This window comes from Giraffa tippelskirchi, chromosome 14 (assembly GCF_054371585.1).
Source record: "Giraffa tippelskirchi isolate mGirTip1 chromosome 14, T2T-mGirTip1v1.2.pri, whole genome shotgun sequence".
Lineage (NCBI taxonomy): Eukaryota > Metazoa > Chordata > Mammalia > Artiodactyla > Giraffidae > Giraffa > Giraffa tippelskirchi.
The window spans coordinates 69,769,819-69,794,159 of record NC_137288.1 but is presented as its reverse complement, the minus strand read 5'-3'; the positions used below and the strand labels follow the sequence as shown (position 1 = coordinate 69,794,159).

At 44.6% G+C, this 24,341-nt stretch overlaps 2 protein-coding genes across 4 annotated transcripts in view; one reads left to right on the top strand and one right to left on the bottom strand.

Annotated features, from left to right (window-relative positions):
- Positions 1–24,341, top strand: part of CCBE1 (collagen and calcium binding EGF domains 1) — a 401,394-nt gene that overhangs the window by 45,152 nt on the left and 331,901 nt on the right. The window lies entirely within an intron of this gene.
- PMAIP1 (phorbol-12-myristate-13-acetate-induced protein 1) lies at positions 8,628–12,018 on the bottom strand. Of its 2 annotated transcripts, XR_014074645.1 has the most exons (3): positions 11,796–12,018; positions 9,309–9,470; positions 8,628–9,277 (listed from the first exon to the last, which is right to left on the bottom strand). XR_014074645.1 is itself a non-coding variant. In XM_081561965.1 (2 exons), exons 1-2 carry the CDS (start codon positions 11,851–11,853, stop codon positions 9,364–9,366), a joined length of 165 nt encoding a protein of 54 aa, XP_081418091.1. In that variant the 5' UTR covers positions 11,854–12,018; the 3' UTR covers positions 8,628–9,363. The 2 variants fall into 2 exon arrangements, 1 of the variants encoding a protein (XP_081418091.1); XM_081561965.1 differs by having other exon boundaries at positions 8,628–9,470.

The following is a 24,341-nucleotide window of genomic DNA, read 5'->3' as shown; positions in this document are numbered from 1 at the left end:
ACTCTTTGTGAGTCTCAGAGCTCCCTCAGCACTTCGTGCTCACCTCTTGGCCCAGTACGTAAAGGATTAATTGTAGTTTTCCGTTTTTGTCTTGGTCTTCCCACCAAAGAGACATGTGTTCGTGGTTGTTTTGTCTTATATCTGTAGTGTCAAATGTAGTTCTTAGCACGTATGATCAAAATTATCTTATGGATGAATGGGTGAATGAATGAGCAAGTGAATGAATGCCATTTTGCTAAGTGACACAGAGGATTGAAAAATAAATGAGATCTGTGTTCCACCTGTAGGAGCTTATAATCAACTTGGAGAAGCAGATAAAAAATTAACATAAATATGAATGAAATCTGTGTTGCATCATGATAAGAAAAATGTGCTATGGGCACATAAAAGATAGACTGTCATTTCTGATTGGGGAATCTGAAAATACTTCTTGAGGAAATGGCTTTTGACATTGGCCTTAAAGGATAACAGAGCTTTGAGTAGCCAAGATGAGGAGGAAAGGAATCCAAAATTAGAAAAAACTGTAAGCAGATCCTAGAAAGTCAGGAAATCTGGCTGGGGGACAGAGTCAGGCTGGTGCCCAGGGGAAGAAGCCAGCTGGAGATGAAAACTGGAAATCAGTTGGCTTCAAGGGGGCACATGAGGTCACCACTCTTAGAGAACACGATGAAAGCAGAACCTTGGGAAAGTGACATTTAAAAACCAAGAGGAAAGAGGAACTTGCTAAGGGTTGAGAAGACTTGACATAAGTTTGAAGGAGATGAGGCTCAGAGGTTGGATGTGAGGCAACACAAAGAGAGGCCGCGGAATGTGGCGATTGCTCGTGAACTTTAAGAAACAGCATCTGTGAAAGAGTGGAGAGGGAAGGCAGATTTAAAATGACAGAAATAGGGTGAGTTTTAGGAAACCACCCTAGGAAGAATCCCAGTGATAACTTGATAGACCTCCTCTTAAGATTTCTGAGTCTCTGCGGATTTTGATTGTGAAATAACTCATCTGCTCACCAACATCCTTCTTTATCTGAAATAAAAAAATACCTGACCCTATCAATGGGTCTGTACCTCTACCAATAATATACCAACATGATTACTATCAATTTATCATGTCTTGCTTTTTGCTAGTTCAGGGACTCACTTTTTATTCCAAACAACAATTCACTTGAGATATTCATCTGCCTACTTGGGAGCTTTGCTCTTCCATGTACATTGTGAATAAAATCGCACTGGGTTTATAAAAACTTTGCAAAGGAATGAAAATTAAATTCATTATTTCATTCAAGTTTCTTGAATGGTTTTCAAAAGTGTTCAGTATTTTTTCAAGATTTTTTTTTTTTAATGTGGACCATTTTTAAAGTCTTCATTGAATTTGTTACAGTATGGTTTCTGGGCTACGTGTTGGTTTTGTGGCTGAGAGGCATGTGGGACCTTAGCCCCCCAAACAGGGGTCAAACTCACACCCCCCACATTGGAAGGTGAAGTCCCAACCACGTGCTGCCGGGGAAGTCCCTCAAAAGTTTAAAAACTTCATCCATCACCATCCTGCACTCTTTCTGGACTTTTTTTTCTCTTTACTATTTCTTTTGCCATATAAATTACTTCTATTTTTCAATTGTGTTAAAAATGTATTTCTGATATACAAAATAGACTTATGTGCTGTGATGCTATATCCAGGCAACTTCTTTAGTCTTGTTCATTTTAATAGTTTACATTTAGATTGTCTTGTATTTTCTATAGTGACAGTCACATTATCTGCAAATAAATGACAGTTTTCTTCCTTTATAACTCTTTTTGTTTTTGTTTTTCTGATTTTACTGCTGTGACTAGAACTCAAATAAAGGCTTGAATACAATTTTTGGAAAACACACACACACACACACACAAACTGACCCTACCCAACATTTTTCTTTTCTCTAGTGAACAAGTTCACACAGCTTATAACTATCAATTCTGGGCCATTTATAGATATTTCATCTGGTTTTGCCCATCTGTGTCCTCAACTCAACTGTGAAGTCCGTAAGTCAGGGAGGACATTTTCTCCATCTCTTCACTCAGCAGGTACTTAATAATCTCAATAAAACCATGATAACATTCAGCTTTCATAAACTCTTTATCATCCCCCAGAGTTTTGTTTTTTTGTGGTTTTTTTTAGGAGCTATTTATTGGGAGCTTACTAATTGCCAGGCTGAGAGGTTTGCATTCATGATCTCTTTTAATCCCCTTATGAACTTTGTGATTCCAAGGGGCTGGGAGTTATGACTACCCCTTTCTTGCAAACAAGCCAAAAGTGGAAAAAAGAAATGGGGTATGGTTTATTTAGATGGAGATCCTCAGAGTTAAATGAGCTAAAAGTACATTTGCAAGCACATTACAACCACAGAAGGGTGACCAACTGCCCTGGGTTTACCTAGAACTGAGGCCACTCCCAGGACATGAGACTTTCAGTTTTAAAACCAGGGAGACTCAGGCAAACTGGGACCAAGAAACATTCCATAGTCTTCAGGGATGAGATAGTAAAATGTAATGATAAAGGGGGCCAGTAGCTGTGTCCCTTCAGGAATATTTATCATGAACAGAATTCCAATGTAACTGTAATATGATTTGGGTTGAAAATTATAGTAGAGTATGTTTCTCAACATACAGAAATATACACTTGTCATTTCACCGGCTTATTCTTCTAGAAAAGTGTGGTTTACAAGTAAGCCACACCTAGAGCACATTATCACCCTTCTTCCTCCTTATGTTCATTAAAATTTGGAAGAAAAGCCCAGATTTATCATCCTGGTTGGTACTTTCCCAGAGCCCCAAGGAGTCATCTGTTAAGCATTAGCCTGACTTCCTCATATTCTTCTATAACCACATTTTGAAAGTTAAACAAAAATTTTACTCTTGATTTGACATTTCTCAGAAATCTGTCCTTTTTGATGCGGCATCCGTAAAAACTTCAAAAAAAAAGGAGACTTTTTCTCACTTTCCTTACAGGTACTGTATTGTATTGCAAATGTCTCCCCCCGCCCCCCCCCCAAAAAATGGGACGTTTTTCCTCCTCTGTTCTACTCTCTGATGAACTGATACACGTGTGTTTCCTGAAGACAGAGGCTCTGGGAATCACTAAACAGTAACCTTGGTAAAACCGGAGGATGTCATAACCCACACAGCCACCCAGGGCTCCCTGCCTCTCGCCCAGCGCTAGTCCAAATGAGTCACCCATGCCGCGGGCTGGGTCGTTTCTACGTTCTCTATTGTTCGGGTTTTTGTGTGTTTGTTTTATGGTGGCACCGATTTCTTCTTCCTTCCTAATTCCTGCCTGGCTTTCTGAAATAGAGCAGCTAAACCGCTGTTTTGACTGCATTCTTCGAATCCCTTTCTTTCCCATTCCGAATAGCCCCTGCGGGTCTGTCTCAGGAGGTGCTGTTTGGGCGCTGGCTGGAGCAAGCGAGCCGGCGGGAAGCGGATCTTTCAGAATTCCTTGCGCACTTGACACAGATCCCCTCCCCGGGGTGCAGTGGACCTCGGCCTCCCCGCGGGCGCCCGAGTTTCCGGATAACCTGAGCCAGCTTCCAGCCTCCGGAGGCTAGGTGTCCATCGCTGGAGGTGGGGGTCAGGGCAGCCGTGCTGCGCAAGAGGAATCCCAGCTGCTGCTACCCTTACCGGAATGTCTCCTTCATCAGCTGGGTTAATAATCAACCTGCAACCCTCAGGAAAACCCGGGGGTAGAATCCCTGGCTGGGGAACCCTTAGCTTTGCTCCGGAATGAGGACTCTCCCCTGTCCCTCTGTGGGAAGCGGCCCTGTTCTGGGGGCAGGAGAGGAGCGCTTTGAGGTAACAAAGGCACGGGTTCAAATCCTGTGTCTTCCGCTGTTTGGCCAATTGACTCTGGGGAGATGGCTGGTTCCCAGAGGCTGTTCCCATCCCTATAGAATAAGAAAGCTGATCATGCTTTCCAAATTATAAGCACTACGTGAAACAGTAAAACCATCGTTTCTAAAATGCTGGGCTCGTCGTGGGTGATCCGTAAATGGTAGTTAACTTGGAACTTCCCTGAAGGTCCAGTGGTTAAGAATCCACCTCACAATGCAGGGGACACAGGCTGGATCCCTAGTTGGAGACCTAAGATATCGTGTGCCAAGGAGAGCGATGAAAGAGCTGCACGATGCAAGAAAGACTCCCAGTGCCGTGCAGTGAAAAATAATAGTAATAACTAAAAAATAAACAAAAATGTGAATGGTATTGATCTTGAAGTTTTGTCCACAGGACAGACTCAGAGGAGCCCTATGGAAACCCTGGGGTGGACGCCACTCAAGTTCCCTAAAGGCAGGTCTTCCCTTCTGTCCTGATGAAACAACTGCCGTCCCTCCCGCGCCCCACCACTGAAAACAGCCTTATCCAAATCTAGTCCAAGCTAACCAGACCAGTTCTTCTTTCTATTTCTTGAGATAATATTGTGTAAATCAAGCCGTGAATTTTTATATGAAAATGTGCAAGGGGCTTTGGGCAATTCAATAGTATTCATGAAACCTAACACAAAGGAGGTGGCAATAAATGTTCTGCCATCACTAAGAGGTCACAAATTAAAAGCAGGTGGCCTCATTAAGGGAAACGGCCACTTCCTCTCCAGTTCCACACTGCCCTACTGCCTTCCTTCAAAAGGTTTCATTTTAGTCTAATAATCTTAATTGCACAAGATTTTCCATAGCTTGGTGAAGAAGTTAATATCTAACCCTCTGTTTTGACAGTGCAGTTAAGGACACGCATAGAGCATGAGTGAGCCAGAAGTCAGGCACTTTCTCACCTCATCTGATTATCAAGATGGTTTGAAATGGGTGCATTTTACACTATTTTAGAGGAAAACAGAGGTCAAGTCATTTACCCAGAGTTCCTCAAACAGTAAGTGGTGAAATAACTGACTGACTCCAACGTCAGAAGCCAGTGACACTTGTGGACAGAAGAATTTCGTGGTTTTGCAAATAGCTGGGTAAAGATGTGAAGTTGGAAACGAGCAAATCTCAGAAGCTCCATCCGAGACCGTTAGTTGGAGAGCGTGACAAAAAGGAGAAACGCCTTTTTTCTAAAACACAAGAAGTATCAAGGGTTTTTTTTCCTTTTTTCTTGTTTATTCTATTTTCAACCCAAACCCCAGCCCAGGCTCCGTGTGATGTGCAATCTCAGAGTGGACAAGACTAGGAGGCAATATGAGACCCAGACTTCTAAGCAAAGGAATTCCAAATCTCTATCTACGACTCTCATTAATTTTCTGATATTTTGGTTTTCTAAAAAGCGGCCAGTTTGGAACAAGACAGTAGGTAGGTGTGACCATCTCACTATGAATTGATTAAAGCAATTTCTTTTTTTAAGGTTTTTTTTTTGGATGTGGACAATTTTTGAAAGCCTTTAGTGAGCCCATGAACAGAACTGCTTCTGTTCCATGCCTTGACCTCTTGGCTGTAGTGCATTTGGAATCCCAGCTCCCCCCACCCCCAATCAGGGATCCAGCCCATACACCCCATCTCCCCCATCCCCATGCTGGAAGGCGAAATCCCAACCGCCAGGGAAGTAAACAGTTTCTGAAAGTCCTCAAAAGAGAAGCTCCTGCTGGTGCCTGCATTGCACTGACAGTTTTGCTCTTGAACTGTGACCTGTTACGTAAGAATACTCAGGTGATTATATGGCCAGGTGTGTCCTCTTAGGTGACCCTCAGCTATTTCCAGCCTCATATAAGAAGCAGGCCTGACTGAGTGAGATCACCATCAGGGAAGCCAGGATGCATGGGTAATTCTCATTTCCCAGAAAATATTTACGAGTCCAAGAAGTCCCTGCACAACTTCCTCCAGGACTTACAATCAACGTTGGGGAGAAGAGTCTGCTTGGTAGTCGGTTCTCTTTGTTTTGTTTTGGGATGGTTTGGCTTTTTACATCCACTCCTTTACTTCTTCTTCAAACCCTTCAGTTCTCTCTGAATCCTGTCTGAAATAAGGGGGCGAGTAGGAAGTATGATGCAAGACCTTCTTTAGGCATCTTTGTCACCCCATTTTCTGTTTTGCACCACAAGGGACCTTGATGATCTGGGTCTGTGATTTCAGAGGAGTAACTCTGACTCAGACAGGCTGCCTCACTCAGTTCCATAGCTCAGCAGACTCTCAGACTCTTGCCTTGAAGCATCCAGCTCCAGCATGCCAAAGTGGGGTACCCTTTGTGCATCCTCACTCTCAGTCACTATTCTCTTTTCAAGGTGTATCTTCTGGGGCATCTTCCCCTCTGACAAAGGTTTGAAGAGTGTGACAGTTTATGCTGTTCCTGCCCAGTGCGGTGTTATGTATGTGAGCAGTTATTGCAAGGGATTAAAAACCATAATCACGGGGCCCAGCATTTTAGACTGAAGAACTTGTTTCATTCATAGATACAGGATAGATGATAGATACACAGATGCTTCCCAAATATAGGCTATTGAGGTTTTCTTTTAAATCTAAGTGCAAATCAAAAAGTATTTTTTAATTCATAGTAGCTATTTGTTGGTCAATAGATACAATTTTGTGAACATCATGGAATTTTTTGACATTTAAATAGAGTTCTCAAAAAAAAAGAAAATAGAGTTCTCAAATAGATTCACAGAGAATGAACTTATGGTTACCAGAGGGAAGGGATAGTTAAGGAATTTGAGACCCGCACGTACACACCGCTGTATTAAAAGTGGAAAACTGACAAGGACGTGCTGTAGCGTGCAGGGAACCGTGCTCAGTGCTGGGTGGGAAGGGAGTCTGGGGGCGAAGGGAACATGTGCAGGCATGGCTGTGTCTCTCTGCTGTGCGCCTGAAACTATCACATGAATTGGCTATACTCTAAAAGAAAGTTTTTTAAAAATGGGAGCTCTCAGAGAATAATGCTCATATCTGAAGATTGTGAACCATGCCTAAGCCTTCCTGTGTGACTCCTTATATAAAGGAGCAACAAGGATACTTTGAGCAAAACTAATTACCACCAGTGGTTCAGTCCTGGATATGCAGAGGCTGAAGGCCAGGGCCAGACAGAAGTCCCTCTTCCAGTGACCATCAAACACAGGCCCCGCCTTTTATGAAGCCAGGCCCCCCCCGCCCCCTCCAGTTCTGTAGCCATCACCTCCCGCGGCCACCTTCCCCCACGGCCCTTCCTCGCTCCCCATCTGAGGAACGCGGTTCACAGCCCAGGACCTCAGCAGACTCAAGTGGGCAGGGGTGGGTTGGAGAGGCGGCTCTGAGACAAAGGCGAGAAATCAGGAGTATCTTTTGCGCTCTCCCACTCAAACAGGAAGGCCACTTGGGTCACACCTCCTTCAGCACACGACCAGCTTCAGATGATGCAATACCTGCTGCTCAGGGCTGGGGCGGCAGGAGGCAGCAACTCAGGGCACCTACACAGAAGCAGCACCCAAGTCCCCTCGCCTGGCAGGCAGACCAACCAGGGACCCGGCCTCATCAAACCTCTCAGTCAGACGAGTCTCCGCCGCCTACCTTGGTCTCCAGGCATCCATCTGCAGCACAGGGCAGCCCTCGAGACCTATGCCTGGCATTCGTTTCCTATTTTTCACTACTTCCTTTCCCAATTAAAGCATAAGTCTCTAGAGAGCAGAAATCACACCAAATGTCCCGGTAGTACCCACTCCCACCACAGTACTGGAACAGAGGTGGTTTGGTCAAAAGGTAACTGCTGATGGAGGCTACTTAAAATATTTTGGTTTCACAATGAACACTCAGTAGCTCACACGATGAAAAATAAACACACAGAAAAGAATGATGGTAATTTTTAATAGGTTACAGCTACAGTATCAAATTTTAATTGTAAATATGTATAAATAGTTATAGACCATAAATATCCAAGGCAAAACATTCTCCTCTAGGCAGATGCTGCCCCCCCCGCCCCGAAAAAAGTCTTTGCAACTAAATAAACTTACAGCTTTAAGTAATACTGAAGAAAAACAGATGCTGAGGTAATTTTTCATCTAAAGTGACTACATTATTATTACATTACTACCATATTAAAACATTGTTCCCATAAGAGTTCAAGTACTTATGAAACCCTTGCCTCAAAATTTCAAAATTTCGTTTATTATCAAACAAAACAAAAAATAGTTTAATGATAAATAAGTAAAATAAATAAGATTATTCCTGCTGAAATTCAATCATGACAGTATTATTTCTTTTTTATATATTTGTGGAGTTTTGTTGATAGCATGGCCTTTTAATAATTGAAAACAACAGAATTCATGAAGCCCTTCTCAGAATATATCTATTACTCTAACACTATATATATACATATATATATATAGATTATATATATGTATATATATAGCAGATGAAGTTATGCATATGTATGTAAATGGGATTTTCATTCTGGATGAGCAATCTGTTCCTTTTGAAAAATATATGTATGTATCTCAATTATGAAAACATGCTTAATCTCTCTTAAAAGATCACTCTTATACAATATACACTGAGTATGAGAAAGGACATTTTACAGATTTTAGAAACTTCTTTAAAAACATTCATTTTTTTATCAAGTTATATTAGAATATTCATCTTACCAAGTTTTAATTACAGCAGTTAAAAAAAATCTATTGCTTTTGAAATTATTCCAAGTTATGCAAAATCTCCATGCTTCTTTTTCTTTTCTGCAAGAATCTCACTGGGACCAAGTAACATTTCAAATTTTCTCGAAGTCTGTCACTGCTCATGTTACGGCTCTCGGAACACTCAGTAAAAGGTCTTCTGAACAGAAACAACAATACATCTCATCTCAAAAGAAACTTTCAAATTAGTTTATATTTTGTAGTGACCTATGAAATTAACATTCACTATTACATTCAGTGTTCTCAGAAAAAAAAGTTTACTCTTAACAAAGTAATATATACAAACCAAAGATCACACATTGTCCTGGCACTGTCACCAAAAGCAGAAACAAACATGGAATAGACTCTGTTTCTCAGCCCCTGACCACAGTCTATAATCATTTGTCAGCTCCTCTTACACTGGGCAGCAACCTTCAGCAAAAATACCAGAACATGTCTCTAAACAAAACCAAAATGTATGAAGAATTGATCCCCTATGTTCAAAGTTCCTCCATTCTTGTTTTAAAATAAACAAAGTGGATTTTTAATGTTCTCAAATCCCAAACGACTTCTGGCAAACCTCCACCAGAAATTCATGTGTGATGTATCCATCTTCATTTCCAAGAGCATTCAAAAGCAACTGAGAGTTCCTTCAGCTTCTCCATTACAAGGCAGTCTCTCCTCTAATTGATGAAATTTGCACCTACTAGGGAATCTTCTGATGAAATCTGCACCTACTGGGGAATCCTCCATTTGAAAGGAGTCTCCTCATTCGAAAAGATTCTTAAGTCAAGTTCCTGAGCGGAGGAGTTTGGATATCAGATTCAAGAGTTTCTGCCGGAAATTGAGTTTGTCTCCAATTCTCCTCAACTGAATGGCACACTCAACTTCAGGATCTGAAAAGGAAAGCAAAATATTAAAGTTACACTGACGTTGCAAACTGCAACCAGCAACAGTTAATACACCCATCCCAAGGAGAAGTTGAGTATTTATCCCATAAAGCATTATCTTAACTTTACGTACACTTGTTTTCTGAATGTAAAGAAAGAAAAGCAACTTATACACACACGACATACACAAATATATAGTGACTCATAAACAACAGAAACAATTAAGCAAAAATAAAGACATTTAACTGTGATTTTTTTTTTTGTTGAGCATCCTGGATGAAGCAACATTATCGTACTTTCAAATATAGACATTTATGTCATACACCACACAAAGAGTGAGTGAGTTTCACAGCCTCAGGTGACGTCATCCTTTTCTTTCTCACTTAAGATTGGCTAGGGAAAGAAAAGTTAAATTCTTTTATGTTATTTTCAAGTACAATTCATTTGTAAATGGCAATAATTCATAGTTCAGATTACACCCTCATAATATGTAAATCTAAATGCATTATTATCCTCATTTAAACAACTCTTTCAAGTTTTCTCATGAAAGACTCATAAAAGCTTATTCTAAAATTAAGTCCACATTTTCTAAAATAACTTAAAATTTTAAAACAAGTTCTTCCCAATCTGTACCAATCCACTGCTTCTATGGAGATGAGTGAAGCAAAAAACAAATAATGTTTAGTTCACGTGTTTACTATTTTTTAAGATTAAGATACTGTAATAAACTGAATATAAGGGGAAAGTAATATTTATAATCTAATTTCTAAGTAAACTTTTAAAGTAAATGAAATCAACACCAAACCTCTACTGACCATAATTACGATTTTCTTGGATAGTTCAAAAAGCAATTCAGCTTCTTTTTGGTACATTTCAATATCATGATCATGATCACTAAACACCATTAGGACTACAAATTAAAAACTGATTTACTTTGTAAACAGTCCCTTCAAATACCTTATTTAGGCTCAAAATAACTAAATTCTCTTTTTACAAGAGCTGGGTAAAATTTTCATAATTCCTAAAAAAAAAAAAATTAATAATCCCTAACAAGACATCTAATAAATTTCCTGAGATATATTTCTTTATAGGCTATAGGATCAGGCATTTGGAGAAGTATTTAGTAAGACATGTCCTTTTCAGTTGAGTTAGAAATACTAACATAGAATCCTAAAAAAACAATTATTATTCAGTCTACTGTTTTGAAAGCCCTGAATTGTAACAGAAAAAAATTATCCTTTTCATAAAAAAAAAAAACAGCACCTAGTTGTTTCCTTAATCTTTTTATTACATCTATAAATGTATTAATTAAAAAACATAACTATATGTGGTGATGGATGTTAACTAAAGTTATTACAGTAATCATGTCACAATTGATAGATATATCAAACCATTATGCTGTACACCTAAAACTAAGACAATGTTATATGTCACTTACATCTCAATTTTTTTATGTCTTACCATCTAATCAAGTTTAAGAGGGACCTTTTTGCTGTCCCTTATTAATGGGGGCTAAGTTGGACGGTGAAGGTTATGCAATTCTGGCAACACAGCCAGAACTCTTGGACATCACAAAAGACGGACAGAGCTTCTTCCCTCCGAAGCAAGAGCCAGAGAGCAGCCTTGTGCCAACTTAGCCAGGGCCACACTGGCCATGCACTACTTCCTTTGCACGCCCCAGGGGCTCCATAAAATTAAACTAAGTTTAAAAGGGGCCCGATACCGTCTGATGTAACAGCAGTATGACCCACACGGATTTCCAGGCCACGGTCTTACTTCTTTGCTGCTGCTCCTTAGCAGATGTCTGCCTTGTTTGATAAGATTTATAAAAGCGGGGAGAAGGAGAGCTGACCTGAAATTGCTTAATGGGACTACACTGATGGGGAAGGGCGGAGGAAGGGATGGATTAAAAAACACTGTGGACCATCTCCTGTTTTTCTCCTATCCCATTTCTGTAACTAATACCGACTGTTAAGGGCCTGTCTCGCGAAACGCTGAGCGCCAGCGGCGCCCCCGGCCGTGACAATGACTTTCTCCGTGTGCCCCCGGGAAGGGCGAGCGTGGACAGAAGGCAGGCGAAGGAGAGGCGGCTTTCGGCCGCCGCTCAAACGCAGCAGCAGCCCCATCGCAAGGCGCGCCCATTCCCTGGCCACCGCCACCGCCCCGGGTTAAACCCGAACAGCGTCCCGGAGGCGCCCCTAAAGCACGTGCCAAGGCGCGGGTCCCGCCCGGCTCTTAGGCCCCGGGGCGACGGGCTGCCCCTGCCCGGACCGAGACCGCGACCCCGGCCCCCTTCCCGGCCAGATCTCCGCGGGTCCCAGCTCTCCTTACCTGCCGGGACCCGCGTGGGGCTCGGCTGGGAGCTCTTCCGAGCCCTCCTTCCAGGCATCTCTACAGACGGCCGCCGGCAGACCAGGGCAACTCAGGGGTGCAACCCGAGCACCTCGGGCCTGCAGGACGCGGGCCGCAAGCAGGGCGAACGGGCTGGAGCCGACAGTCCGCACGGAGCAGCAGATATGCAACCGCGCGCCTGCGAGAACCTCGCAGCTGTGGCACCCGCCGCAGCCCGCGCTCGAGTAAGACGGGGACTTCCCGGTGACGTAGCGAAACACGCCACGGGCCCCGCCCCCGGCCCGGCGCAGCGGGGGCGGGGCGGGGCCGACGGGCGGCGGGGCGGGGCCGACGGGCGGCGGGGCGGGGCCGACGGGCGGCGGGGCGGGGCCGACGGGCGGCGGGGCGGGGCCGACGGGCGGCGGGGCGGGGCCGACGGGCGGCGGGGCGGGGCCGACGGGCGGCGGGGCGGGGCCGACGGGCGGCGGGGCGGGGCCGACGGGCGGCGGGGCGGGGCCGGGCTCCGCGCGGAGGCGGGGCCCGACCCGGCCCGAAATGACTTCCTGGACCGAGGGCTCGGCTGCAGGAGTGGCTGGGTCTAGGAACTGCGAGTGGGGTAGGGTTGTCCTCGCGGAACAGCTGGGGATGGGGAGGCCTGGAGCGTCATCCTTGTTATAAACGGGCAATCGGAGACTCGTAAACAAACCCCTGAAGGGTTCGGCAAAGGACAGTGTTCAAACTCGAGGAGTGTGGGAAGTTCTAAGGGAAAAATGAGAATACTTAATTACAGTAGAGAAGCTGCCAGAAGCTTAAGTGAGACTGAAACTGGCTGGGACGTTCACTGCAAACTAAAAGCCTGGAGCAAAAGAGGAGACGCTGTTCGGATTTGGAAGATGCGTTGGGGGGTCGGGGGAAGTGGCTGTTCTCTGCCGCCGGGTGAGCACAGTGGTTTTAAAAGTAGAGCGTATTCCACCTGGGTCGGTCTCATACCTCCTTTCAGAGGCTTTAATAAACCAACAACAACAACAAAAAAAATAGGACATTATGTAGACAGCTTTCAAACGGTCCCCCGGGGGGAGAAATGAGGCATTTGGGGATCTGTATTTGCCCGATGTGGGGCTGGCCCTCGAATAATTCCATTATTATAAAGAGAAGCAGTCGTTCGTACTAGGGAACAGATCCTGAGAATTTGGCGCTGAGAGCTTCCGAAGACACTTTCTCATCCTATCCTCAGAACAACCCGACCAAGCGGACACTCTCACCATTGTGGCCACTTTCCGGGTGCGAAAACTGAAGGTTTATAGAGATGAGGTGAGCTTCCGAAGCTCACCCAGGCCGCGAGCAGCGGGGGGGGGGGGCTCTGAACCCAGGCAGGACCATCCTGAGCAGGACGTCTTCCCGCATCTGCGGCCTTCCCAGGAATCACAGTTTCTTAGAAAATAAGTGTTCTTTTTGTATGTGCGTGCGTGCTAAGTCGCTTCAGTCGTGTCCGACTCTTTGCGACCCCAGGGACTGTAGCCCACTAGGATCCTGTCCATGGGATTCTCCAGGCAAGAAAACTGGAGTGGGTTGCCATGCCCTCCTCCAAGGGATCTTCCTGACCCAGGGATCGAACCTGTGTCTCCTGTAGCTCCTGCATTGCAGGCAGATTCTTTACCGCTGAGCCACCGGGGAAGCCCTTCGTTACATATATTTCCTTTTATTATCTGCATAATGCAGAGGTTGCAAATTGGTTGCTTAGAGCTGCGTTGACTACGTAGAAGTTTTCGGTTTGGTTCACAGTACTGGTCTTGTGAAAATTCGAATTAGTTACCAGCATTTAAAAATTGAGAGATTGCATTAAAAGCTCAGATATCTGGCGGCATTTGGAAAATCATTAACTCTTGAAAACCCAAGATTCTTTGTGCGAAAGTGCAGGAGGGGGCTAGGATACGGTGACCGCCCTTAGAGAGACGCCGGGCCGGCTGGAGTCCTCACGTTGGCCACACCCCCTGCTGTTTGTTTTTCTCATTTACATTATCTGGCCCCAGTAGGCTGAACTTGTTTATTTACCTTGAGTCACTCAATCAACAAAAACCTGCAGGTATTTATTTGTCACTGGGTCCTGCTGAAATATAGACAGTGCCGTGTAAGCATGGAACAAAAATTACTCGATTTTAAGCAACTTAGTTTTGAGTGTGGTAAAAACATAGGGCTAAGAGTGGACAAAATTCAAGAGTTATCACCACAGGGTCCAGGAAACCCAGCAAGCCCAGCAGAGATTGTGCCTCGAAAGTCTTGAACCCATGTCCCAGAACTACTCTCAAGGCTCATTTTGATTGACTTAATACTTCAGGAATACCATTAGCGTCCTGCTTGGATAAATGAGTAAACTTCTCATCAAACTAAGCACCCTGAAATGCAATCTGTACATTCCACAAAAGAAAAACAAATCATACCTTGTTTACCTGCAAAGAGTGTGTCCTCTTGACCTCTGAGATTATCATCATAAAAGATCCTTGACCACGTGACCCATACTTGATACAACCTTTAGGCAAATTGTGGCTTTTAGGGAATTGCAAATTTAACTCTCAGGAAGGAAAAGGGAGGAGGGGGGAGGTGAGCTTCAGAGATGAGTCAAGTCAGCCATTTATGGAGGACTTGTTAAGATTTTGAATTTGAACCAGTGAAACAGTGAAGTCGCTCAGTCATGTCCGACTCTGGGATCCCGTGGACTGTAGCCTACCAGGCTCCTCCATCCATGGAATTTTCCAGGCAAGAGTACTGGAGTGGGTTGCCATTCCCTTCTCCAGGGGATCTTCCCCACCTAGGGATTGAACCCAGGTCTCCGGCATTGCAGGCAGATGCTTTACCGTCTGAGCCACCAGGGAATTAATGGTCTATAAACTCTTTTTCAGATTTAACATCCTATTAAGAGAATCAGAAGCTGTGTGTGAAATGGCTTTCTTAACTATTTGGACCCAGAGAATGACAAAATAATGATTTATCAGGAAGCATTAGAATCCCCTATTATGTTTCCTTAAAAAGGACTGGTGAAGACAATTTTTAAAACTATTACCAGGTTTTAGTTTTCGTGGACAAGTTTCCAAAATGACAGTGCAAACCTGGCCATGACTGTGTTGTCACTTAGAGTGTTAAAATATTTTCTAAAAAAAAAACACCCAAAAATAGCAAACATGATTACTAATAAAATAGTCATTCATCTGTTTCATGCAGAAAATAAGACTGGACAGGCAATGAAGATATGAGAGATGAATAAGGGGGGATTTAAAGGAAGCCTGGGATAAATTGGATAGGCTATAGGCTTGAGCCTGTTTATTCTGATAAAAGGAGACTTTTTTTCCCTCCTGTATAGCATAATTGTTAGCAAGAAGTCAGCCTGATGATCATTGGAGATGCCTTTCCTGCTTATTGATGTCTTAGTTAATAGAGACTGATTTCCATCTCTATTTTAAGGCAGACCCTGTGCTCCTTCTGGGGAGACGGTGCTTCCTACCCCCAGGGAACTTACCTCTGAGAGACGAGTACCACACAAATTCAATGTGCATATGAATCACCTGACTTGTTCAAATGCATATCTGTGGAGATTCTGCATCTTAAACTCTGGTAATGCAGATGCTCCCGGTCTTTGGATATCATCAGCAAGTCTGGAGGATGATGCAGGAAAGTACACAGGCAGGTGCAGGAGATGTACGTCAGGGCTCTGCAGACTGTGGGGCCTCCTGGGGGGCAATTAAGCAGAAAGGGCATCTCCATAGAGACCAAGACACAAATAGGAGTTGGCCAAGCAACGAGAGGAAAGGGAAGAAATATGCTCCATGCAGAGGCTGAGGAGCAGTGGAGGGGGGTTGGGGGGGGCAGAGAAGCCACCTGAGGAGTTTGCACATCTTTTCAGGGACAGTGGGGGCACCACGGAAGGTTTTAAGCATGTGAGATATGTGATCAAATTCTAGAAAGTTCACTCTGCCTGCAGCATGACCATATTAAACCAGATAACATCGGAGACAGTGTGACTGGTCAAGATGGGTGCTTAGTCCCTGAGACATGTCCTACTCTTTCGACCTCATGGACTGTAGCCCCCGCCAGGCTCCTCTGTCCATGGGACTCTGCAGCCAAGAAAACTGGAGTGGGTTGTCATTCCCTTCTCCAGGGGATCTTCCCGACCCAAGGATCGAACCCAGGTTTCCTCCATTGCAGGCAGATTCTTTACCCTCTGAGCCATCAGGGAAGCCCCAGTCAAGAAAGACATTATCATAATTCTTATATAAGATGGTAATGTCAGCAAAGACAGTCCCTTTTTTCAACCCTGTCTTGACTGAAATTTCCACATTTTCTGACTAGGATAGCACCAAGTTCTGTTAGAGCAAGACTTGAAATTCATCAGCGTAAATGTGATTGACATTTTCACCTATGTTAGTTTCCTAGAGCTGCCATAGCAGTGCACCCCTAATTGAGTTGCTTAAAACAATAGAAAGTTATTCCCTTGCAATTCTGGAGGCTGGAAGTTTGAAGTCAAATTTGGTGTCGGCAGAGCGGTGCTTTCCTTCCTCGCCTCTTCTAACTGATTGCAAGCGTCCTTGGAGATACTTGACCTGTAGGTGTATCACCCCCATCTCTGCTTCTGTCTTTACACTACCTTCTCCCCGTGTGTCTGTGTCCAAATTCCCCTCTCCTTATACAAACGTCATTCACTGGATTAGGGCTCACCCTCATCCAGTAGGACTTCATTTTACGTCGGCAAAGCCCCCATTTCCAAAGGAAGCCACATTCAGAGGTTGGAGGGCGTGGGAGAAACGGGGGATGAGGACTTCAGCGTATCCATTTGAGAGACACAGCTTAAGGCTTGACACCTACTTTCAGCAACTGCCTTTAAAAAAAATTCTGTACATACGGGTTTTTTTTCATCCAATTTGCAATCTGCACATTGACAAACCAAAAGGAGCTTAGTAAACTTGACGATGAATTGGAAGCAGTTTTAAATAAAGGTCAAAAGCAGTATAGACAAGAAACAAAATGACTTCAGAGGGAATAGGTTTAAAACATCTGTCAGCCACAGAAAGCATGTGAACCTGCGCGCACAGTCTTAGTTGGAGATGGTGGTGTGACATACCACCCCCCATCCACCCACGCCTCTGGACTCCCCACTCACAAAGCCAAACAAGAGTTCAAGGAATGCTTTGATGGAATTTGAAAGTTAATATGATTCCTATTAGTGTGATTTATAAGCACATTATAAAATGTGGAAAGCAAATGCTTATTTTAATTTCCCATTTTCTTTATTTTATTCTCTTTTGTTTATTAATTCTTTTCTGATTCCCCTCCCCCATGATCACAGATAATGATCATCAAGCACGTTTGTACTCTTTTTAACTGTAAGAAATAGGCAGTGGGACAGTCCAACAAGTCTCAGGAGAATGACGGAAATAAGTCAGGATGACCTGTGTATTCTTTAACTGAATTACTGATTTTCAACAACTAAATAAATCCAACTAGCTTAGTGCATTTCATTGAAGAAGCTATTACTAAATGCTGTCTAAGTTCATTAGAACCCAGAATATCTGATGATAAACAAAATGATTTTTAGGTTGTCATTGAGTAGCTAGTACTCTTGTGTAAGAGTTAGAAAGCAATGATTGTCTGAGTGTAATCTGTGTAAATACAACCACAGAATCAATTGATGAGTTTATTTAAAATGCAGACCTGCCTGACCTCAGGCTAGTGAATCACAGTCTGTAGGACCCTAGCCTGGAAATACACATTTTAGCAAACTTCTCAGACGATGTTTGTACACTAACAGAGAGGATGAAAAGGCACTTGAGAAATGATTTGCTGTTGTTATTGTTTAGTTGCTAAGTGTCCGCCTCTTTTGCAACCCCATGGATTGTAGCCTGCCAGGCTCCTCTATTCATGGGATTTCCCAGACAAGAATACTGGTGTGGGTTGTCATTCCCTTCTCCAGAGGGTCTTCCCAACCCAGGGATGGAACCCTGGTCTCCTGCATTGCCGGGTGGATTCTTTACCACTGAGCCACCAGGGAAGCCCTGAGAAATGATCAGTTCAGCTCAGTTGCTCAGTCATGTCCGACTCTTTGTGACCCCATGAACCGCAGCATGCCAGGCCTCCCTGTCCATCACCAACTCCCTGAGTCCACCCAAACCCACGTCGATTGAGTCGGTGATGCCAACCAACCATCTCATCCTCTGTCGTCCCCTTCTCCTCCTGCCCTCAATGTTTCCCAGCATCAGGGTCTTTTCAAATGAGTCAGCTCCTCGCATCAGGTGGCCAAAGTATTGGAGTTTCAGCATCAACATCGGTCCTACCAGCGAACACCCAGGACTGATCTCCTTTAGGATGGACTGGTTGGATCTCCTTGCAGTCCAAGGGACTCTCAAGAGTCTTCTCCAACACCACAGTTCAAAAGCATCAATTCTTCGGCACTCAGCTTTCCTTATAGTCCAACTCTCACATCCATACACGACCGCTGGAAAAATCATAGCCTTGACTAGACAGACCTTTGTTGACAAAGAATTGATACTTGACCTCAAATAGCTTACACTCTAATGAAAATAAAATAAATATGAATTAGCGGTGAGTAATTGAAAGTGGATTATAACTTACTGTGCAATTATGTGACACATGAAAATATTTTTACCATATAGTAACACCTAAGTAAAAATTATTTGTATTTTGTATACTTTTCTGTTTGAGTGTTATAATTCCCAATTTAAACAATCTAGATAGGGAAAGGGAAAAAAATAGACCTCTTAATTGCCATCAGAAGACAAAAGAAACCTGAATATCCAGAACCTGTAGGTTTAGGAAAAAAGGATTACAAACAATAATAATACATACACAATTGACCCAGAGCTTATACCTTGTGAATGGGGCAGAGGCAGAGCTGAAATGCATGGTGATTATGATCCGGAAGAGACAGAAGAGGCAAAACAGAGACATAGGTGGGGGTGCTTCCCGGATGTCCAGTACTTGAGACTGCCTTCTAATGCAGGCGGCAAGGGTTTGATCTCTGATTGGGAACTAAGCTCCCACATGCCACAGGCTGTGGTCAAAATTTTTTTAAAAAGAGACACAATTGATAACGGGAGGGCAATAGGGAATTAGAAGGTGTTTTGAGCATCCGGAAGCTCTGAGCATTACTGGTGCAAGCAGAATTGTTATCCAGCTGTGTGGCTAATTAACAGTTGCTTCCTCTAGTAGGGAATACAGTTTCACACCGCAGAGACTTGGAAATGGAGGAAGGCTGAGCTCTCAATTGCCCTCATTCGTGCCTAACCTAAACCAACGGCACCCTGGATCAGTGTCACAGAGCTGTCAGCCTCGGATTCCCCTGAGTGGGGATCCCTTGGCCTTCTTCCTCAAGCTCTCCCAGTTTGCTTCATGCTTCTGAGCCTTTGCCCTTGCCCTTTACCAAGCCTAGAATGCCTTCTCCCTATCTGTCCTTGACTAGAGCCTTCTGGCTATTCAAGTCTCAGAACAAAGCCTTTATTCTCAGGAAGCACTCCCTGATCATCCTAAAATCGCACATCCCTATCCTCCAAGGGAGGAGCTAGCAGGAAATAGGTTGTGTCCACTTGACTGGCTTGTTCATCATCTACTTCCCGGTTTTGCTTCCCTGGTGGCTCAGCTGGTAAAGAATCCACCTGTAATGCAGGAGACCTGGGTTCGATCCCTGGGTTGTGAAGATCCCCTGGAGAAGAGAAAGGCTACCCACTCCAGTATTCTGGCCTGGAGAATTCCATGGCATGTATAGTCCATGGGGTCACAAAGATTCGGACAAGACTGAGCGATGGTCACTTTCACTTTCCCTTTTGCAGTCAAACTTCACCTGAGCTCAGACCTTATAGGCTTGTTCTCCACCGTTGCCAGTCCCTGGACCCCTGGTGCAAAGCAGTTGAGGACACCAAAGCTGAAGGAAGTGAAGGTGGTTGCCTAAATTCCCCGCACTAATAGGAAACAAGTTGCCTCTGCAATCCGAACCGTCTTACTCTACACCTCATTCATCACAGTCATTGTTTGATAATAATAATAATAATAAAAAGTTAAGACCATAATCAGAAGAGATCACATATACTGGGCTTTTAAATTCTGCCTCTCTCTCTTTTTATTTTCTATAAAAATATTTATCTTTAACAATAAACCTGGCAGTCCAGTGGTTAGGACTCTGCATTTCCACTGCAGGGGGTTGGGTTCGATCCCTAGTCGGGGAACTAAGATCCTGCAAGCCACACAGAATGGCCAAAAAAAACCCCAAAACGATAAACCTCCATACTGAAAAGTTTGGAAGCTCAGAGGGAGAGGTTGGAGCGAGCACCCTTAGGACTCAGCGCTGCCCCAAGCGTCCTGTGGGGGCTGTTCTTTCTCTCTGCCTTCCTGGGTCCCCTGTGCTGCTCCGACTCTTGGAAGAGGCCGCTGCAAGCCCCGACTTCCTCCTCTCCCCTTGCTGGGTCTCCAGCATTCCCGCAGACCATTCCCGGAGATCTCCCCCCACACCACCCACACTGCAAACTTCAGTGTGAAACTTCCCCAGACCCACCGGCATGTTCTCTCACACTTCAAATTTGTACGGTTCAGAAGTGAGATCTTGGGACTTCCCTGGTGGTCCAGGGGTTCAGCCTCCGGGTTTCCATTGCAGAAGGCATGGGTTCAATCACTGGTGGGGGAATTAGGACCCCACACGCCAGGCAGCTTGGCCAAAAATAAATAAATATGAAAGGACAATAACAAATGATTTTTTTTTAAGTGAACTCTTAGAACATCCACTCAACCCCCAGGTTTGTAATGTCCACACGGAGTGCCATCCCCACCCCGAGACGCCCTCCAGAAGACCCGGGACGCACCCTTCACCCCTCCTGTTGTACCTTCGCAGCCAATCTACAGGAAGTCCTGAAGGCCGGGATGCTCTTCCCTTGTCTCTGCTTCTGGGCTCCTCCTCGGCCTCCCCTCCATACCCACTCCTCTTTCATCTGTTCACATTGCAGCCAGTCTCACTGTTTTTGATGCTAATTTTCGCTGGTCTCTTAAAACCTTTCTATCCACTGCCCACACTGCCTCCAGAGTGCTCAGATTTTTATTGGTCAAAGATAGAATTCCTGCTCTGCTCTGAAGGCTTTTGGGGGTCTCCAATTGCCCCTGGAGTCAAATAAAATATGAAAAACCACCTGCCAGAGCCAAAAGGAAAAAAATCGAGTGAGCATTTGTTTACTTGTTCTTTGTTTGTTTGGGCTGCACCGGATCTCCACTGCCGCAGGGTGGGCGTTCTCTAGTTGCAGTAAGCGGGGCTATACTTCCTTGCGGTGCGTGGCTTCAATGGCTTCTCTCAGCCTCCAGAGCAGGGGGTCAGTAGCTGCAGGGCACAGGCTTGGTTGCCCCGGGGCATGTGGGATATTTCTCCGACCAGGGAGAGAACCCGGATCCCCTGCATGGGCTGGTGGATTCTTCACCACTAGACTGCCAGGGAAGCCCTGTCCATTTGTTCTTATCCCCAGACAGGAGAGGGGTGTGGGGAGGGGGGACAGTGCCCAGGAGGAGATGCCACCTGGAGCTGTCCACGTGGGGAAGAGGAAAGATAGGAGTATGTGTATGTGTGTGTGTGTGTGTGTGTGCGCGCGTGCGCGTGCGCGCGGTAGTGGGTAGTTGATGGAGGGAGGGAGAAGGAGATGGAGATGCCGTCAGAGGGAAACCAGGACCCCCTCTCCCCCCCCCCACCCTGCCACCCTGCAGTTCTTAGCAGGACAAAGAGGGAGAAAGAAGAGCCACCAGAAATTTTATTAGAGATCTCAGGTGAGACACGACATCAGGGTTCGAAAATTGCATTGCCTTCTGATAGTCCAACACTAACTACATAGGAAATATAATGTTTCCAAAAATAGCAGCCATGTATAGTGCAAAGAAATTATTATAAAGGCACTCCCCAAGGCATATGCAAAACCCAAATGAAGAATCCTGCTTGTGTCCTGAAGGACATGAAGGCAGAATTACTCCTAGGTGAGAGGGAGGCCTGGTGTGTTGTGGTTCATGGGGTTGCAAAGAGTCGGACAGACTGAACAACTGAACTGAACTGAAGAGGTCTCTGCCCAACGCTTCTATGAATGTGATACAATTCTAGTTAAAGTGCCAGGGAGATTCCTTGAGGAATGTAACAAATTAAGAACTAGCCCTTTCATTTATTATAAAGAGAAATGGTTGAACAGAGCAAAGAGTTAATGATACAGGCCTCAAAACAGGCCATCAAGAACTATATGATGAAAGTGGTGTTTCAATTCAGTGGAAACAAAGTAGATTACTCTATAAAGAGTTTTAAGGGACTTCCCTCCTGGTGCACTGGTTAAGAATTCAATGCAAGGGACGTGGGTTCAATCCCTGGCTGGGGAACTAACTAAGATCCTACATGCCACGGGGAGACACAGGGCACAGTCAAAGATCCCACATGCCTGGAAACTAAGACCAGGCGCAGTGAGATAAATGACATTTAAAAAACAAACTGTGTTTAAGATGATTGACTACATATCCAGGGGAAAAAATTAATGTCTGATTCCTATCTCACTGTGCTTGCGTGCTAAGTCGCTTCAGTCGTGTCCAATTCTGTGCGACCCAATGGACTGTAGCCCGCCAGGGTCCTCTATCCCTGGGATTCTCCAGGCAAGAACACTGGAGGCGGTTGCCATGCTCTCCTCTCCTATCTCATTATCTGCACTGAAACAAACTCCAAAGGGTTCACGGGTTTAAATATAAACATTGGACACATTAAAAAAGTACTTGAAGCGATCATGAGGGAATATTTCCATAACCTTAGAAATGGATTGACCTGTGAACATCAGATCTCAAGGACGCATTTGACTTCCTAGACATGTGAAAATAACACTATCAACAATGTCAGGAGACCTCAGAACTCCTGAAGAACAAAGGCTGAATTCAGACCAAGGTCTGATCCAGGGTTTGCAGCGGCGGCAATAGAAGCACCGTGGCCTTTCGTCAGATCCCTCTCTGTCTCTCTCTCTTTTTTTATAAGTATAGATTCTTTTGTCAAAAATATTTATTTGCTTACTTTATTTATTTGGCTGCATCGAGTCTTAGTTTTGGCTCTCGGGCTCTTCTTGCAGCAAGCGTGATTCTCTCTAGTTGAGGCTTGAGGGTTCATTTGCCCTGCGGCATGTGGAATCTTAGTTCCCCCACCAGAATCGAACCCACACCCCATGCATTGGAAGGCAGATTCTTAACCACTGGACCATCAGGGAAGTACCCCCTCTTTTTTGAGTGTGTGGAGGGACAGATCTGATTCTAGCATACCTCTTCCCCCTACACCCCGCCATCTGCTAGGTATGATGCAAGGCCCAGGAAAGACTGGAGTAAAAACCTTGAAAGTTTTATGGCTTCTCTGGAAGTCAGGTCGGAGAAGGCAATGGCACCCCACTCCAGTACTCTTGCCTGGAAAATCCCATGGATGGAGGAGCCTGGTAGGCTACAGTCCATGGGGTCGCTAAGAGTCGAACACGACTGAGCGACTTCACTTTCACTTTTCCCTTTCATGCACTGGAGAAGGAAATGGCAACCCACTCCAGTATTCTTGCCTGGAAAATCCTAGGGACGGCGGAGCCTGTTGAGCTGCCGTTTATGGGGTCGCACAGAGTCGGACACGACTGAAGCGACTTAGCAGCAGGAAGTCAGGTATCCATGCTTTTAAGCTCACCTTTGCTGAAGCCCAAGTCCTAATTATTCCATCCTCCCAAACTGGAATACTTGAAACCGCCATCAGCAGTTGATTTCTCACCTCGCCTTTACCTCTCTCTTCAAGCTGTCATCAATCCTAGCTCATCTTTCTTCAAGGTGACCTTTGGGTTTAATCTTCTTCTTCAAATTGCTCTGCCAACAGAGCATGTGATCTCAGTCTAACTTTATTGAAAAAGTCTGCTTCTTGGACGCCTGTTCTTCTCTGCCGGTGGAGTGGCCTCACACTTCAGTCTGCCTGTAAAACACCAATTCCTTGACCTTCATTCCTTTGCTGAAGAATTTGTAGCTATCTCTCCATTGTCCATGCAAACAGGTCTGTACCCACAGTTTTTGGCTCACTGGTATAACAGGTCACTGATGGTCTTATGGGTCCCCTCAAATAGAACTGCACTCACATCGGGGGCATGACCCCCACCCCCTCACTGCTCCCTTTCCTCCAGACTAGCTGTTTCTATTACCCAGAGCCAATCTTCATCCTCATCTTCATCAAAACCCCCAGGGGACATTTTAAAATCTGTCAAATTTAGGGTGGTCATTGAAATGCTAGAACAATCAGCTTTATCTTCTTCAACAATAGTAAAAGCTCTGATGTCATGATCTAAGTCTCAAAGAATTACACTATATAGACAGAAGTCGGGTTAATGGAAGAATTTTGTATAAAATTCTCTTATGCCTTTTTTTCTTTTTTTGTCTACCACCTTCACTGTTTACTTAAATGGGTACTTAAACAAGCTCCTTCACTTCTCTAAGCTGAGGTTTCTTATTTGGGGAAGAGAGAATAATACTGCTAGTTACCCTACA

Excerpts from the sequence above, each read along its gene's own strand:
- PMAIP1 (XM_081561965.1), bottom strand. The coding sequence starts at position 11,853 with ATGCCTGGAAGGAGGGCTCGGAAGAGCTCCCAGCCGAGCCCCACGCGG. Across the intron at positions 9,471-11,795 it reads CCCCACGCGGGTCCCGGCAG|ATCCTGAAGTTGAGTGTGCC; the intron begins GTAAGGAGAGCT and ends TTTCCTTTTCAG.